The sequence below is a fragment of the Patagioenas fasciata genome, chromosome 14 (assembly GCF_037038585.1).
Source record: "Patagioenas fasciata isolate bPatFas1 chromosome 14, bPatFas1.hap1, whole genome shotgun sequence".
In the NCBI taxonomy this organism is placed as follows: Eukaryota; Metazoa; Chordata; class Aves; order Columbiformes; family Columbidae; genus Patagioenas; species Patagioenas fasciata.
Genome location: NC_092533.1, coordinates 15,708,704 through 15,724,282, shown reverse-complemented (window position 1 = coordinate 15,724,282; position 15,579 = coordinate 15,708,704). Strand labels below are relative to the sequence as shown.

Genomic DNA, 15,579 nt, shown 5'->3' with positions numbered 1-15,579 from the left:
CATTCTCTAGCTATGGAGATTCTTTACAAATCTGTCTCAAGTTGTTTCCTCATATGATTATATCTGAACATGATACAGTAAGTTGGATGAGAACAAAGAATGACTCCAGCTGCACTAAGACTTTGAGATTCATGTGTTATGCTCCCTTTCCCAGGGCAGACCCAAAGGCAATGCCAGCCTAGTGAACGGGTTTGTCCCAGCTTCCAGCAGTGCTAAAAGCCCAGACTAGGAATCAAGCTGATCAACCTTGGAATGCTTTTATAAATTCTAGAGTTTTCATACAACAAGCCAAAAGAGACATTAAAGAATGAAGAATCAGAGAATATTATCAGGCAAGAGGCTTGGGAGCAAAAGAGGAATGCAGGAAGGGCTGAGCACAGAACAAGATCAAACCGATGTAGGTAAGAGGGAGCAGAAGTGTTGACCCGGCAGTCGCGGCGCAGACTGGCTAAGGGAAGGATGGCTCTGACTGCACGGGATCCCCACTGCTGCTGGACTCCTGTCTGCGCTGTTTCCAGCCTACAGCTGCAAAGCGATACCTGCTTCTTCACAGCATCATATTTGTAGCTTGGGAAAAATTATGCTAATGGTCTGGCTGCTTTTTAGTGGGCTTGTTTTTAACGTCTTAAAATCTGCAACATTTTAATATTTATTTCTGCTAAGCTTATTGTATTCAGTTACTTTCTACCATGCATTATTTTTACATTACATTAATTTTAATTACTCTTCTGTTTTCCAAGATTGATATATCAGTTATTTTAAAATGCTGAATTATTTGAAACGTTTTGGAGTTTTTTTTGGTTCCTGATCATGTCTGCAGGACAACAATAGGCTAGTACACCCAGTAATTTTGTTCAAAAATTAATATTCTGCATAAAATTAACAGAGGTATATTTTCCTTGCAACCCTCTTTGTAAATTTCCAAATTACTTAAGCTCTTTTTTTTTTTTTTTTTTTTAAATATTCCACTGGCATTTTTCATTTTATATTGAGGGGAAAAATAATTTCTTGTATTTCTTTTGCAAGTATACTACATAAGTATCAACTATTTGAGGGCATTTATAGAACATGCAAATCTTAATGCCTTAAAGTGCTTGGAAAGGGGGGAAGAAAACCAAATCATATGCATGTATTATAGTTTCCATGGTTTTAATTTCCCAGACCTGAATGCGCCTGCATAATATATGGAAACTAATTAAAATTCTGATCTAAAGATATTAGATTGGATTAACCCTTCAAGAATTATAAAACAGTTGCCTATATATACTGTATTGTAAAGCTTTGAAATTACAAATTACAATTGTATATTTATATTGCAACAACACAATAATATTTAAAGAGGTTTCACATAATTAAGATATGATTCTGCAAAATATTGTTAAAATATAATTCAACAAGTATTTCCATTTCTTTATTGTATATTACTATGGTATATTACCTAGAAATTCTACAGAGATGTTGCTGGAGTTTATTACACTTTAAAGATGTCAAGCTGTTGTCACTGATCATTTGCGTGCCTGTTTGTCACAAAAATTTTTCAGTTTAGCATTAGTTTCTTAGCTAACTTTTTCTTTACCAGTGTGACAAACTTTGACAATAGGCTTTATCTTTTTCTGGGTATCATGAGACGTTATGCCTTTGCTTAATTATGTAAAACTACCTGAAGAGTATATGAGAGATTGTTACAGGGTGTACCAGGAACAGCAAGTAAACAATATAGATGACATCTTGGGATATCCAGCTTTGAGAAACTCATGATGGGAATGACTGGGCCCAGTGGTTGAGGTTTCCAGGGTGACTCTGCAGCCTGGGGTGCAGTTGCTCTGTAAGCTGAATTCAGTGAACTCAGTAAGCTGAGTTCAGCAGAAAGGGAGAGCTGGAAGTCTTGGAGTTTTAAGAGTTGGCTGATTAGCGACAGATAACAACATGTGACCAGGGGAGAAATATCAACAGCTTTTTTCTCTTCGTATGCACACAGGCTGCGGAGATTAGTTTTCAATTCAGAGAGGTGAACAAGGTACTTTCGGACCTTACAAGTAGAGAAATAAGTCTGTTAATGGCTCCAAATGATATGGTGTCCTAACTGTAAAGAAAAATGGAAGAAATTATGCATTAGAGGGGAAAAAAATGTGTTTAACTACAAAAATAGCTTGTTTGCTGTCTTTGTTTATATGCCACTGTTTCCTAATTAGGGTCTAGATAGACCTAACAAATAGCAATTGCAGACTGTCGGACTAACAAATAAGCTGTTGAATATTGTAGGATTGTTCATATTTTATCTGGGTGAAAGAGATTCTACTTACTCTGAAATCCTGCATTTCAAATTAGGGATGTTCTATGAAAACCCATAACAAAGACACTGTTAAGCCTGTTTCCTCAGGTTATTTTATCAGTTTGTACTGAGAAACAGGTATCTGGAGATAGTCAGATGTGCATTATTCAACTGGAGTATATTCAAGCATTGAACCATGGGGAATATGTGATATAACTTTACAAAGATATTCTTTTGATGCCATATTGAAATGTGTTTGACCTCTGGATATCTGCTCAGTGTTTTGATTTTTCTTTCTTTATTAGTTTGAAAATGAAATAATTCTGAAGTTGGACCACGAGGTGGAAGGCGGGCGAGGGGATGAACACTACATGCAGTTGTTCGAGTCCATGTAAGTAGTGCATGGGAATAAATGCCCAGAGGATGTGTCGTTATCTTATTATTCCCACTTCTCAAGTTGGTGACCTCACTTAAAATACAATCTTTGCAGCTATTTTTATGAAGGGACTGGAAATAGCATATTATTTCAGTAGGCCTGAAGAGGTGCTGCAGAGGTGTTCAGAGTGGCTTTTGGTATGACCAAAATCAAGCCTTGCAAGTACATGGGTTTCCTAATAATACTGTTGCAAAGCCTGGACCACTAAGCCTGGCTGAACTGTTGCTACAATGCATCATCTCCAATACTGGGGATTCAGCTGACACAGTAGACATTTATTGCAGTGCTAAACTTTCCTTGCTGCTAGTAGTTTTTTTTTCCAAATATCCATACTAAATCTGCCTTGCCTCAGTTTAAGCCAATTATTTCTTGTTTGACCCACAGGGGACACAAAGAATCATTTATTCTGTTTCTCTTTGCAGCAGCTTTTGACAAATTTGAAAGTTGCTGTCAAGTTTCCTTCGGTCTTCTCTTAAGGGGGAACAACCCAGTATTTCAGTTTATCACATGCAATGTTTTCTGGACATTGCTACGATGTCTGCATTTATTTTGAAATACTAGGTTGCCTTAAAGCTGGAGAGAGTATTCAAGCTGAGACTTCATCAATGCAAAGAGAAAAGCTTCCTTCAGATCTTGTGTGTAAGACCCTTTGAAGTTTACCTTTTCTGAGCTGCGTGCCGTTGTTTGCTTGTCTTGTTCACAGTTTACTCTTGCATTCAGATATTTTTCTAGAGAACTGATACCCATCAAGTTAAACCCCATCTTTCAGCAGTGCAGTTCAATAGTCTCATCATTCTATGTAGCATTTGATCTTCCTGCCTTTCCAAGGTATCCTCCTTTCTTTGACTTAGCTGTTCTTTCCTCTTGATACTCTGCCATGTTCTACAAGACTTCAAGTTCAAGGGGGCCGTATTTCTAAGGATGTCACTTCATATTATTTCCAGATAATATTTTTTTGTTCCATCCTTGAAGTTGTTTAATTATGCCTCTAGAGGAACAGCTGAAGCAGAAGCTGGTGATATGTGTGTGGTAGGACCCTGTTCTCTTCTGGCGTTCTGTTTGTTTGTTTTTAAATCTTCCTATTTCACATCTTTCAAAGCAGGGATTTCAAGCCTCCAACTCCCCGTTCCAACTAGATAGACACCCAGTTAAATTGGGCTCCAGGCTTGTTCACGTGGTCGTATTTTCGTCCACTAATTTCCTGTAACTGTCCACGTTCCTGCAGAGTTCCGGTTGCCACCTGAACGCAGCTATTGAGCAGTAGTCAGTGTCTTGTGTGCTGCTGCTCCCCCCTGTACTCACAACTTGCCCCACCAGCTGGTTGCTGGGAACTTCTCCACACTCAAGCTGTGCCGCTTGTCCTCTGGCTCAGGAGTTCTGGCATATTTTAGTTACTAACATAGGCACAATAGAAAAGAGCATTTGGAAGCTTTCCAGTTCCCCATCATTGCAGTGGCCCATGTTATGAAGTTATTTTCTCAAGCTTTATTGAAAATATTTTTTTATTCTAAAACTTCTATTTTTTTTTTGCAAACTGTTTAAAAATTCAGAACTTTCTTGCTCTCTCCTAGGGGAAAAAAAATATTCTGAAGGTTTAGGGATACTTTTTATTGGGATTATTGTATAAAGCTGAGCAAGACTACTTTTTAAATCTTCCCTCACGAGAGAGGTCTTCCTCTCTCCTGTTCATGTTGTAGTTCTCTACGTGTACTCCAGTTTGTCTGTCTTCATTGACTGGAGTTCTGTGCTGTATCCTGGCTGAGACCCAGCAAAAGCTTGTGGTTTATGTCAATGTATATAAAAAAAATGCGGTTTGTCAGATGGAATGCCAATGCAAAACCAGAATGCTAAGGAGAAGTTCTTAACCAAAGAAAGAAAATTATCCTTAATGAGATGCTGGTAATCACTTCATAATGTTTAAACAGTCAAACTTTGAAAATGAAGCAATGATAGTAATGCGAAATACCTACTCCTAAATCACTTCAGTGCTTTATAGAAACAACATATGCTAATATTTTGTTAATGTAAATTGGAATCTGATGATGATGGTGTATAAAACTCACTTTCCTATATTTTTATCAAAAGAAAAATAGCTGCTTTTTTAATCTGCAGAAAGTTTGTTTGTTTTTTTGCTTATTTCTCAAGGGCAAATTGCTCTGGTGAGATCTTATTCACGAATGTCTTTCTTGACTGAAAATTTGTGTTAGTTTGAGCTTTCTACTCACACCCAACTGTACAAAGAAAAAGAAATAAATATCACATTTTACGTTGTACAGCAATAGAGAAAAGGAAGGTCTAACGTTTATTGCAATAGTGTGGCATTCCAAAGACTTGAGTTTGATATATCACAGATGCACGTTGCTCCTTTCTGAAGCTGTGGGTATGCCCTTGAATTGCAAGTCATTTTCAGACAGGAAAACTAAATGTTTCATTTTTTTTCCTTTTGATTTATATCCCATGTGTCTTCTAGATATCTAAACTACCAGCCCACAAAGGGAATTTCCAGTGCATTCTGCAGTTGCTTTAGCCCCAATTCGGTATTTCCTTTCAGATCCAAAGAGTTTGTCAGTTGCTGGACCACTACTTTTCCTAGTATTGTAAAAACATTTTGTGTGTGTTTTTGCAGTCTTACAGAATGCGCATGTCAGCATCCCGGCATTTGTACCTTGGTTGAAAGCTTTGTCAGCCTGGTTAAAGGACTCTTGGAGAAACTGCTGGATTACCGAACAGTGATGAATGATGAAAGCAAGGACAACCGCATGAGCTGCACTGTCAACTTACTGGTATGTCAAGATTTTATATTGTGATCTGGTTCTAGGCCACCGTGTCTTTTTTTCTATTCCTATTTTGTAATGAGGATATCTCATCTAGAGGTTCCTTGAAGCTGAAGAGGAACTTCCATCAACTTTGAAGGCTGAAAGAGAACATGATTAATACGTGTTGTAATCACATACTCTGTTCCTCAGTAATCGCTGTGCAATGTGGTATAAATTCCTGCAACTCTTCAGGAGACAATTGCTGTCATACATTTAGCACAGCCTGTAACTCATATACCTGCAGAAGTGTTATGGTGACAAAAATGGGCTTTATTCCTGGAATTAGCCCCTTCAGAGGTTTTGCACAGCAGTGTTACACATCAACCTCAATAAATACCACTTGCTTTTCTGGCCATCAATTGTAGCCAAAATGTGTAGTTTATTATGTTAATGCATTTGAATAATCATGATTCCCTCTTCTTCAGCAGAAAAACTTTCACTAATGATTTCATTAGTGAACTAGAACTATACCCATGTATAATAATAACACATACTAATAAATAATTAAAATATTAATTGAAGCAGTAATGCCAGGTTTAAACGTAAGGTAGTCTGTAAAGAATATTTCTTGTGCTGTCCAGCTAGCAAGAAAAGCAAAACCTCAGCATATTTTTTTTTTCTTGTGTTTTAATAAAAGACATCAGGAGATAACTTTTAAATGTTTGTGTCCCTAGAATTTCTACAAGGACATTAACCGTGAAGAGATGTATATCAGGTATGGCAGTTGTTCTGTTGGATCTGTTTTGGAGAGAGGAATAATATTCTCTTATGTATTTTGGTTTTATTATTGTACTTTCTGTTAGTTCATGTTAGCTCCTGTCCACAGTGATGCTGTTGTAGCCGTGGCATTGTTTATATTCTTATTCCATTGTTTGATTAACCTTCAGCGATTTGGAATCAATCATACGTATTCAGCAGGTGCACTTTTTTCCCCGAAGAATCACCTTTTAGTTGATCACTCAACATTCATTGTCTATTGTTTTAAAGCAAGAAAATACCACTAGATTTGAGGCTTGAGGGAGGGTGTGTCATAAATTCAGAATGGTAGAAAAAACATTTGAGTTTTGTAGAATTGTGCAGTCTGCCAAGTCTCTTTAAATATGCAACACTACATGCAGTGCAGAATTACTAGGAAGGTGTTTTTCTGTAAGAGCTATAGCTGTACTGGCAAATTCTTTCAGATGTGACAGGGCCTCTTACTGTCTCCAACGGTTTTGCATATGAGCTGCAGCAAATCTTGCTGTTCAAAAGCTTGCTGTTTGCTGCCTCTCATTCTGCAAAACCCGCAGAACCACCTGCACCTCGGTCAGTGCAGTGCAAAGCCCAGAGTATCGGTTGAGCTGAGCGCTGAAGGCAAGGCAGAGCTGGATTGGGAGCTGTGAGCTGGAGGGGCCAAGGAGAAACAGCGGGCATTGCTATGGGGGCCACATCTCCAGCTGGACTGGCAACTGGGATGGTAGCGCCATGCATTGCTGCAGCAAGGTGCCAGAGTTCCCGTGTCCAAGCGTCTGCTGTGTGTCAGGGTAGGATGTGCTTTTTGTTTCTCGCTGCTGGAAAACATGTCTTGAGCCACATGATGGACACTGGTTGTGCCGGTAGCAGTAAAGCTGCCCCAGGGATCAAGAACACTGGCAATGTGTAATGCAGAACAACTCTCTGCCCTTCCCACCTTCCCAATTGTACAGGGACTTGCTCTGTCTTTCTAGGCTGGTGTTTTCCAGTTTCTGCTTTACCTTGAGTTATCTGTTGTGCTTACATCTGTTTATATGGAACGCGTTTACATGCAATTGAAAAGTTCTGCAGAGAAAGGAAGGTGCCATGAGTAACGGCCGGGAATAATGGCTTGGAGTTCTGACTCAGAGCTCGAGTCTGGTTCTTCTTCTCAGAGGTGCAGCTGACGGGAGCTCACAGGAGGAGTTTGGCTCTTTCTCTTCCCTTGTGCACAATATCTCAGCAAAGAAAACACAGAAATGTCTGAACAAGAGCACAGAGCTTTAACCCCTTCCAGTGTGTCCTTAAAGACTCTGAGTAGTGACCACATGACATCTACGAAGTCTACATTACAGAGTTTACCTAGAACTTTTTCAACACTTAATATTCCTGTCATATCAATATCTGCTCTAATTCTTGTTCTCTCCTCTGACAGATATTTGTATAAGCTGCGAGATCTTCATTTAGATTGTGAGAATTACACGGAAGCAGCATATACCCTTCTACTCCATACGTGGCTCTTGAAGGTTAGAATTTCTGAACTCAATACATAAACAAGCTTTTGCAATTTTCAAATTTGTAAATTAAAAAGTGATTGTCTTAATCTCTGATTTACTGCAGTAGGTCATACAAATTGAACTATAATTGTTGAAACTGTATTTTCAACAGGTGATTAAAAGCCACATATTAGCAAAACTAAATACTCTAGCAAAAATAGCTTTTTCATCTGGGTTTTTTATGTGGTTTTGTTCTCAGTGGTCAGATGAACAGTGTGCACCCCAGGTCATGTCAACAGAGTTCCAGTGTTCACAGACCTATCGACACTTGAAAGAGAATTTGTATGAGAAGATCATAGAATACTTTGACAAAGGAAAGGTAGGTCTGCAGAGTTCTTCCCCCTGTCACAGCTCTTTTTACTGTTACTTTGTATAGCAGTATTTAATGAATAAGATCTGTATAAGAAGTTTGTATAGGAAATCCTCTTTGAAATGTGGGTCAAGTAAAAATTGTGTCCTGAAGGCTTATTCAAAGAGTATATCTGTTCTATGTGAGCATATTTTTGCAATTACCACATTCACAAATAAAGAGGGCTAATGTTTATACTGGTCACAAACTTCTCTGCCAGGCAGTAATAAAATAGTAAAAATCATTGAATGTACCTTCCTTTAGCAGGAAAAAAAATATGGACTATACAGATTGCATTTCTAAGCCATTTGGTCATTATCTCCTACCCCGCAAAACAAAACAAAACAAACAAACAAACAAACAAAAAGAAACAAAAACCAAAAACCACAAAACAAAATGGACATATTTGTTTCAGAGAAGTATGAGAATTTGATCCCAAACTCCAAGTGTAGTAGTTCAATGTTCAGTACCTGGGTTTAGCTCAGCTTTAAAAAAATCTGTTAATAAAATTGCCTGTCAATAGAATGACAGAGCTGAGATTTTTGGAAATAAAGCAAAAGACTAGAAAGCAGGGAAAAATTCCGCAGTGCTGGGTGACGAATCTTATGACCCTATAAGGCCTTTAAGTCAGTATGTCTTGTTAGCTGCAGCCAAAGGTATGAAGGGGGAAGGCAATTCATTACTGTCTCTTGCAAAATAAAGGCGTAGCTCCCTCACCAAAGTCCCTTCTGTAATTCAGAGGACAGAAAGTTCTTGGAGCTTCAGCACTGTGCAGGAAAATGCAGTGCTATTTATAATTCTCAGGGCTTTTTGTTGGCATCTGAAGGAACTGCAGTGTGGCAGCCCCCACCCGCTTTATCGTAATATTCAAGCCCTCCTGACTTGCGTCGTTTGGGTTCTCCCCAGACAGACCAGAGCTGGTTTGCAGCAGCTGAACACAACATCACGTTCAGATCTACCCAGCCTGGGGAGTCCATGGCACCGGGTACAAGTGGTCATAACGTGTGTGACCTCCAGTGTCCTCACAGCTGTAGAGAATCCTGCTCAGAAAACCCCCTTTGTCTCCTTTGTTCTGAATAGATGAGAAGACTGACGGAATTTGAGAAATATCCTCAAGAGAGGGAGTTTCTATCTGCGTTAAGAGCACTTTTGTGCTGCATACATGAAGTGCCTATAGCAGATGGGAAAAACTGTCCTTGTCTTTCCAACGCAGTTCTGTAATTCCTCACGGTCATTTGCAGAGGTAGCTATCAAGTAGTGTGGAAAGGAACCAGCTGCTACTCTGGGCAAGGGGCAATTTAAGTCTAAGCCTTGTGATTTTTTTTTTGCTGACTAGGAGAGCTGTCACATACAAGGTTACCTGTGATCATGTACGCTGCAGAATTTCTTATGAGATGAAGTGTGTGTGTTTTCAAGAGAGATAAGTGGCAGTCCCCTCATACACTGCTCTTGTGCTTGGGGTATATTCGGGATGTTATGCACCTTAGCGATTCACTCTTTTAATCTATCTGCAAGGCTAGGTGATTTTTTTATTATCTTATTGTAAACATAAAGTAGTTTTACTTATTCCTTCCTATAATGAACCATAAAACACTTTTATTTTTTACATTAATCTGCTTTCCTAAAGTTTATGATTGCCTTGAGTCTTCCATTCCAAATGTGCAGTTAATATATGACTGGAATTTAAAGTTAGCATAATCAATAAAACTGTAGTTAAGCAGTGATGCATTAAAAAACTTATTTGTTGGTACTGGATTTACTTTGTGGATATGTGTTTGCATTGCAGATGTGGGAAGAAGCCATATCTCTATGTAAAGAACTCGCAGAGCAATATGAAAAAGAAGTTTTTGACTATGAACTACTAAGTCAAAACCTGGTAAGATTATATAGAGGTCTTCAAACTGTTTCAGTCACAGAAATTAGTACTTTTGAGCTATCAAACAATAGAGCTCCTTATGAGCTTGTTGTCTACAATTTATTTTTAATTCATTTGTCAAGAGTTGCTACTTTTTATTGAAACAATCCAGTGGTAGAGATTCATAAAGAACTGCTTGTTAAAGTTGCACAGACATCTGCTTGTTGAGATCTATTGAAACTTCTATAGATGGCATAAACATATTCTCACTTAGCACAACTTAAAGGCCATGTATAAAAGAAATATAACAGGTTTTTGAGGCCTTTGTACTGCTTTAGGGTAGAAAATGTACATGGATACATTTTTTTCCCTTCATTTTTTTCTTTAAGTTTTAGGTACTGGAATCTTGACAAACCTCAAGAATTCTGTCCTAATCAGGGACTGGGAAGTAATACATCACAAGTAATTAGAACTAGGTTCATAGGCCAGAAGGAAAATTTTAAAATGAGATGAAATGTTTAATTATTTGTTTTCATTAAAATTGAATTACTCTAAAAAAGAATCCGCTCCCCCACATACCTTACCTTCTTTTTTTCTACCCCCAAGATTCTGCACTTGCATGATCTTGAACAAAGAAACCATGGGAATCAAAATGTGGTGTTCTTGAGTCTTGTGGATTAGGAAAGCTTATTTTTCTCACCATCAGTTTTGCTTTTATCATTGACAAAAATACAGAAACAACATTTTTGCCAATGCCACTTAAGTTTCTGAGGTATGGATCCACATATTTGAGGCAGGGAAGTTTTTTAGTAATGCTGTTCGTTAAGTGTTTAAAGTGTGACTTTGGTGGTTTTTTTCATGCCAGTACATTAAGGATAAGCCTGATTCTGAGGTCAAATAATTGAAGCTGAAGCCATACACATTTAGCTGTGTATTATATTTGCATATAAATGTCAACAATATTTAATGAACCACAGCAGTGTCATGTGCATGCTAAGCGTTACTGCTCTAGCTTACACTGATAATGGGTAGCTCTTACATATTCACCGATAGCTGTAGTACTTTAGTGTGCTGCTACTGGACAGGCTGAAAAGTAAATGGGAAAAAGCCCCAAACAAGTAATTGTGGTTGGTTTTGCTTTCAGATTCAACAAGCAAAGTTCTATGAAAACATCATGAAAATTCTGAGACCTAAACCGGACTATTTTGCTGTTGGGTATTATGGCCAAGGATTCCCCACATTTCTAAGGGTAAACCTGTTTTTAATTCTTATTTTTCTCATCTATCTTCATGTGCTTCTAAAACCAACTTCAGTATTTGATGTTCTTTTGTAGAAAAAAAAAAAAACAACAAACTTTTCTTACATACTGCAGTGAATATGGTAGCTTTCCTCATACTTGAAAGACAATGAAAGACCCTTCTTTCCATGTTTTAAGGCAAAATTTGCCTTGAAAATGTTGGAAAAAGTAGGGAAAAGGTATGCTAATATTACACCACAGGAAATGTGGACTTATTTTTTCTGGTATTATAGAAGTATCCTGATAAATGAAGCAAACTGAACTGCAAATGAGTACATTTGGAGTTAGACTGTATTGTAAATGAGGACATGTCATAACACCAAGGAGAAGGAGCAGGCAGAGGAAACCTATATATTGGTATTAGAAAGCCATGAAACCTGGATCCAGAATGTATTTTAAAGCAAATTGTTTTACTTGATAGTCAAGAAGAAAAGGAATTTTCTATTCTGATTTTATTCTGCTCTGCAGGAACATCCTCAGTGGTGATGCCAGTCTATCTTCATTCAGTCTAACAGCATAAAGTATCATCTCTGGGGAGTCAGTGCTGCAGTCCAGCACTTGGTCAAAGACGTGTCTTGCTTTACGGTTAATTAATATTCAGAAAACAGTAACACTCATTCCAAAATTTGGAGAGTCCACTGTATTTTTGTACAGATAAACATGCATCTGTAACTTCTGCCTCAGCGTCATACAGCCAAAGAAAGCAGCTGTTTATTCCTTGCAGAACAAAGTGTTCATCTATCGTGGGAAGGAATACGAGAGGAGAGAGGATTTCCAGGCACAGCTGCTGAGCCAGTTTCCCAGTGCAGAGAAGATGAACACCACCTCAGCACCTGGGGATGCCGTGAAAAACTCTCCTGGCCAATGTATCCTTGAACATGGGGGAGATCACAGAGTGAAGGCGGGTTGGGGAAACCTTGTTTTTAGCGAGAGTTTATCTATGTGGAACAATCATTTCCTAAAAAAGGATGAAATTTATTAATGTAGCAGCTCAGTTTGCACTTTTACTTCTTTGCCTTGCATGGCTTTTATGGCTTGTTCCTAGCATATTCCTGTTTTTCTCACAATTCTAACAAGTGTGTCTTGTTAAGTCATTGTAGATTCATAGAATCATTTAGGCTGCAAAAGTCTCTTAAGATCAAGTCCAGCCATGAACCTAACACTGCCAAGTGCACCACTAAACGATGTCCCTTGGCTAAGGTTAAGGTGGCAAATTGTCTGTTATCGGACATTCCTAGCTGTTGTGTCTCCCTGTCTGCCTTGAGCATTGTTCTGACTGGCACTGCACGTGGGTATCACCTGTACTTCTTGGCAACATAAATACGCCTTATGTCACTCTCAGAAATTTTCCTGGGAAGATTAACTCATAAACATTGTTAACCACCTTTTAGAATGCCCTAAATTATTCTTGTTTGAAAGTATTCTAACAGTTGCTTGCACTCATTATATTTTTCTTCATGTTCTGATTTCAATCAATACTGGCTGAGCAGATATGAGATCACCTCATTGTATCAGACATTTTTTTTCATGTGTTGATTTTTCCTTTAATAATTTTCAATTTAATATCGTAACACTTCACATGCTCTCTTGGGTCTATTCTGAAGGAACCTGCTGAAGGAGAAAAGGAATGCTGCTTTCTTTTCCCACTGTTGGGGCTGAAGAGTATTAGAGGCTTCTCTAAAATGGTACATTAAGCCTGAGAGCCAAGATCTCATAAGTCTGTCCTTGTGTCTTAACTAGTTATTTCTTTTTTTGAGATATTTTTCAGTCCTTTCTTCAAGTAGAATTTGTTCAAGTTTATTTGCAACTATGCGCTACTTATGTACTTAACAAAAAGCTATGGAATCTAACCAGAGGACATGTTTCAAATATACTGAAATATGTAAGAATATGATCTATTTACTTACAAACACAGCATTCAGATTAAAAACTAACACTTGCATAGACAAAGGAAGTCTCAGTTAAAAGGGCTGCTCAATTACCAGTTTCAAAGATGAAATGCTAAAGATCATGGCATTATGCATCCTTAAAGCTAAATAGTGAAATTGTTATCAGATGTTGCTGATATTTTTGTAAGTTGGCTTGGCTTTAAAATTTAATGAATGAATGATTCAGCGTGATAAATTCAGCTACAGATATTCAAGCTCAGTAAATAAAAAAAAATATACAGTTCAAAATGAATATTAATATATATTCATTGGTTACTGCTGGCAGATTATTCCTTTTTTGGCCAAGAAAGCACCAGAAATGAAACCCTGAACCCTGCAGATTTTTCATCAGGAAATGTCATTTTTAAACCTGATTATTTTTTTTTCCCCCACAGCCTACAGTATTTCATGCTGATAGTTAATAACATGCCCTTAACCTTCACGATTTCAGATATCCAATGTTTTACAGTGCAACCAGTCCTGGAGGAGCAACCTAGATTCAAAAATAAGGCAGTACCTGATCAAATTATAAAGTAAGTGAATCTCTGTAATAAATAATAGAGCAAAAGTCAGTCCATATTCTTAAATTGACAACCATGATTTTGTGAACTCAGTCATTTGCCAATGAATTTTAAAGCTTTTATTGTCTTAGTTTACTATCTTATGTATTCACCCGGAATTTCATGAAAGAACATCTACCACTTGAGGAAGAGTGGATGGTTACAAGGTGGGGAGGTAGAATCCATGCTGTGGCAGCAAGTTACTGCATTTTCACCAGAGCTTCTTAGACAAGTGATGAAGAGAGGGGTCTTAGAGGTGACCAGCTCTAGGAAGATGGTTGAGTTGAAGGGTCTTATACAACAGAATCTTGGTATGACTTCTTGCCAAGTGCAAAACCCATGGTGGCAGAATGGTTCCCATTGATACTGCGGTCAAGATTTTTTCAAGGAATGAAGAAAACCAATGCCCAAAGTATTTTGAGAACAGATTGGTAACATTTCCAAACTCCTAACTCAGTGCAGAACAGGACGAACGTATTACATGCTCCTAATTAAGTGTTCTCACTACATACGTGAAAAGTGATGGACTGTTCTAATATCTGGTGCCAAAATTGCCTGCAGTACCTACTGGAATACTGGCTGACTTCAGGCTTGGGAGATTTTTTAGCTCTAAATCCATCGATATGCAAAGGAGTTTTATAAGAAAGATGGAGAGAGACTTTTTAACAAGGCCCATAGTGAGAGGATGATGTGCAATGGTTTTAAACTGAAAGAGGGCAGATTTAGATTGGATATTAGGAAGGAATTCTTCACTGTGAGGGTGGTGAGGCCCTGGCACAGGCTGTCCAGAGAAGCTGTGGATGCCCCATCCCTGGAAGTGTTGAAGGGTGGGCTGGACGGGGCTCTGAGCAACCTGGTCTGGTTGGGGGGTGTCCCAGCCCATTGTAGAGGGGTGGAGCTAGATGATCTTTGAGGTCCCTTCCAACCCAAGCCATTCTATGATTTATATGATTTCAAACAAGGTCCATAAAACTGCTGTTTATCACCTGAGTGGGTAATTTCAAAATAGTATTTGTTTGTTTGTAATTCAAGGACAGTAAAAAAGTACAAGCACCTTTCACTTAAGGCAGGCCATATTTTCTCCCTATTCTTGTCAGGGCCTGGTGAAAGCACAAGGTATGACTGTATCTCCCTAATTAGAACTGTTTAAAACAGGCATCTTAAGTTAAAATTTCTCCAGGTAAACTGAGGCACCTGCACTTTTAATGCAAGAAAGGCTTTGCAATTCATTCTCCACAGCAAAATACAGGGCATTTCAAAGAGATAGACCCAATTTGAAATCACTATATCTCTGTAACCATGAACCAACACATGCCACGGTGCAGCATGCATTCCAGCAGTGTTGGCCTTGATCTGCCAATACCAAAGAGCATTTGTCACTGTTACCAACAATTTGAGGAAACAGGCTGTTAATTTATTAAATTGGTGCATCTTTTTGAAACAGCCTGTACTCAGCCATAACTGTGCAATCTCTGCTCTTTCCAATTAGCCAGTGCTAGAAGTGCAGTGGTTATGAATTAGTGAAAAATATGTGCTCACACTGATTGAGATTTTTTTTAAGCTAAGTAGACTAGACCATAACCTGCATTTGCAATAGATTATTTATATTGATGTCCCCTTCTACAAGTGTTTATTTATATTTTCTTACCTATCACAAGAATGATTATGAATGGCTTCCAATATCTAGTTTATTCAATAACTATTGTTCTGCATTGTGATCAGAGTTGTTAGATGTTATTAAACTGATTTGGCATGTGCCATGGATGAAAAAACACATGTATTTCTGTCCAGAAGAATAC

General features: G+C 38.1%; 1 protein-coding gene across 1 annotated transcript in view; it reads left to right on the top strand.

Moving 5' to 3' along the window:
- Nucleotides 1–15,579, top strand: part of DOCK2 (dedicator of cytokinesis 2) — a 172,451-nt gene that overhangs the window by 141,515 nt on the left and 15,357 nt on the right. Inside the window, exons 34-42 of the mRNA XM_065848779.2 lie at nt 2,578–2,663; nt 5,335–5,491; nt 6,199–6,239; nt 7,671–7,761; nt 7,991–8,110; nt 9,927–10,016; nt 11,140–11,244; nt 12,017–12,158; nt 13,672–13,753. Of these exons, the coding sequence (XP_065704851.1) occupies nt 2,578–2,663; nt 5,335–5,491; nt 6,199–6,239; nt 7,671–7,761; nt 7,991–8,110; nt 9,927–10,016; nt 11,140–11,244; nt 12,017–12,158; nt 13,672–13,753 (914 nt within the window). The remainder of the gene's footprint in view (nt 1–2,577; nt 2,664–5,334; nt 5,492–6,198; nt 6,240–7,670; nt 7,762–7,990; nt 8,111–9,926; nt 10,017–11,139; nt 11,245–12,016; nt 12,159–13,671; nt 13,754–15,579) is intronic.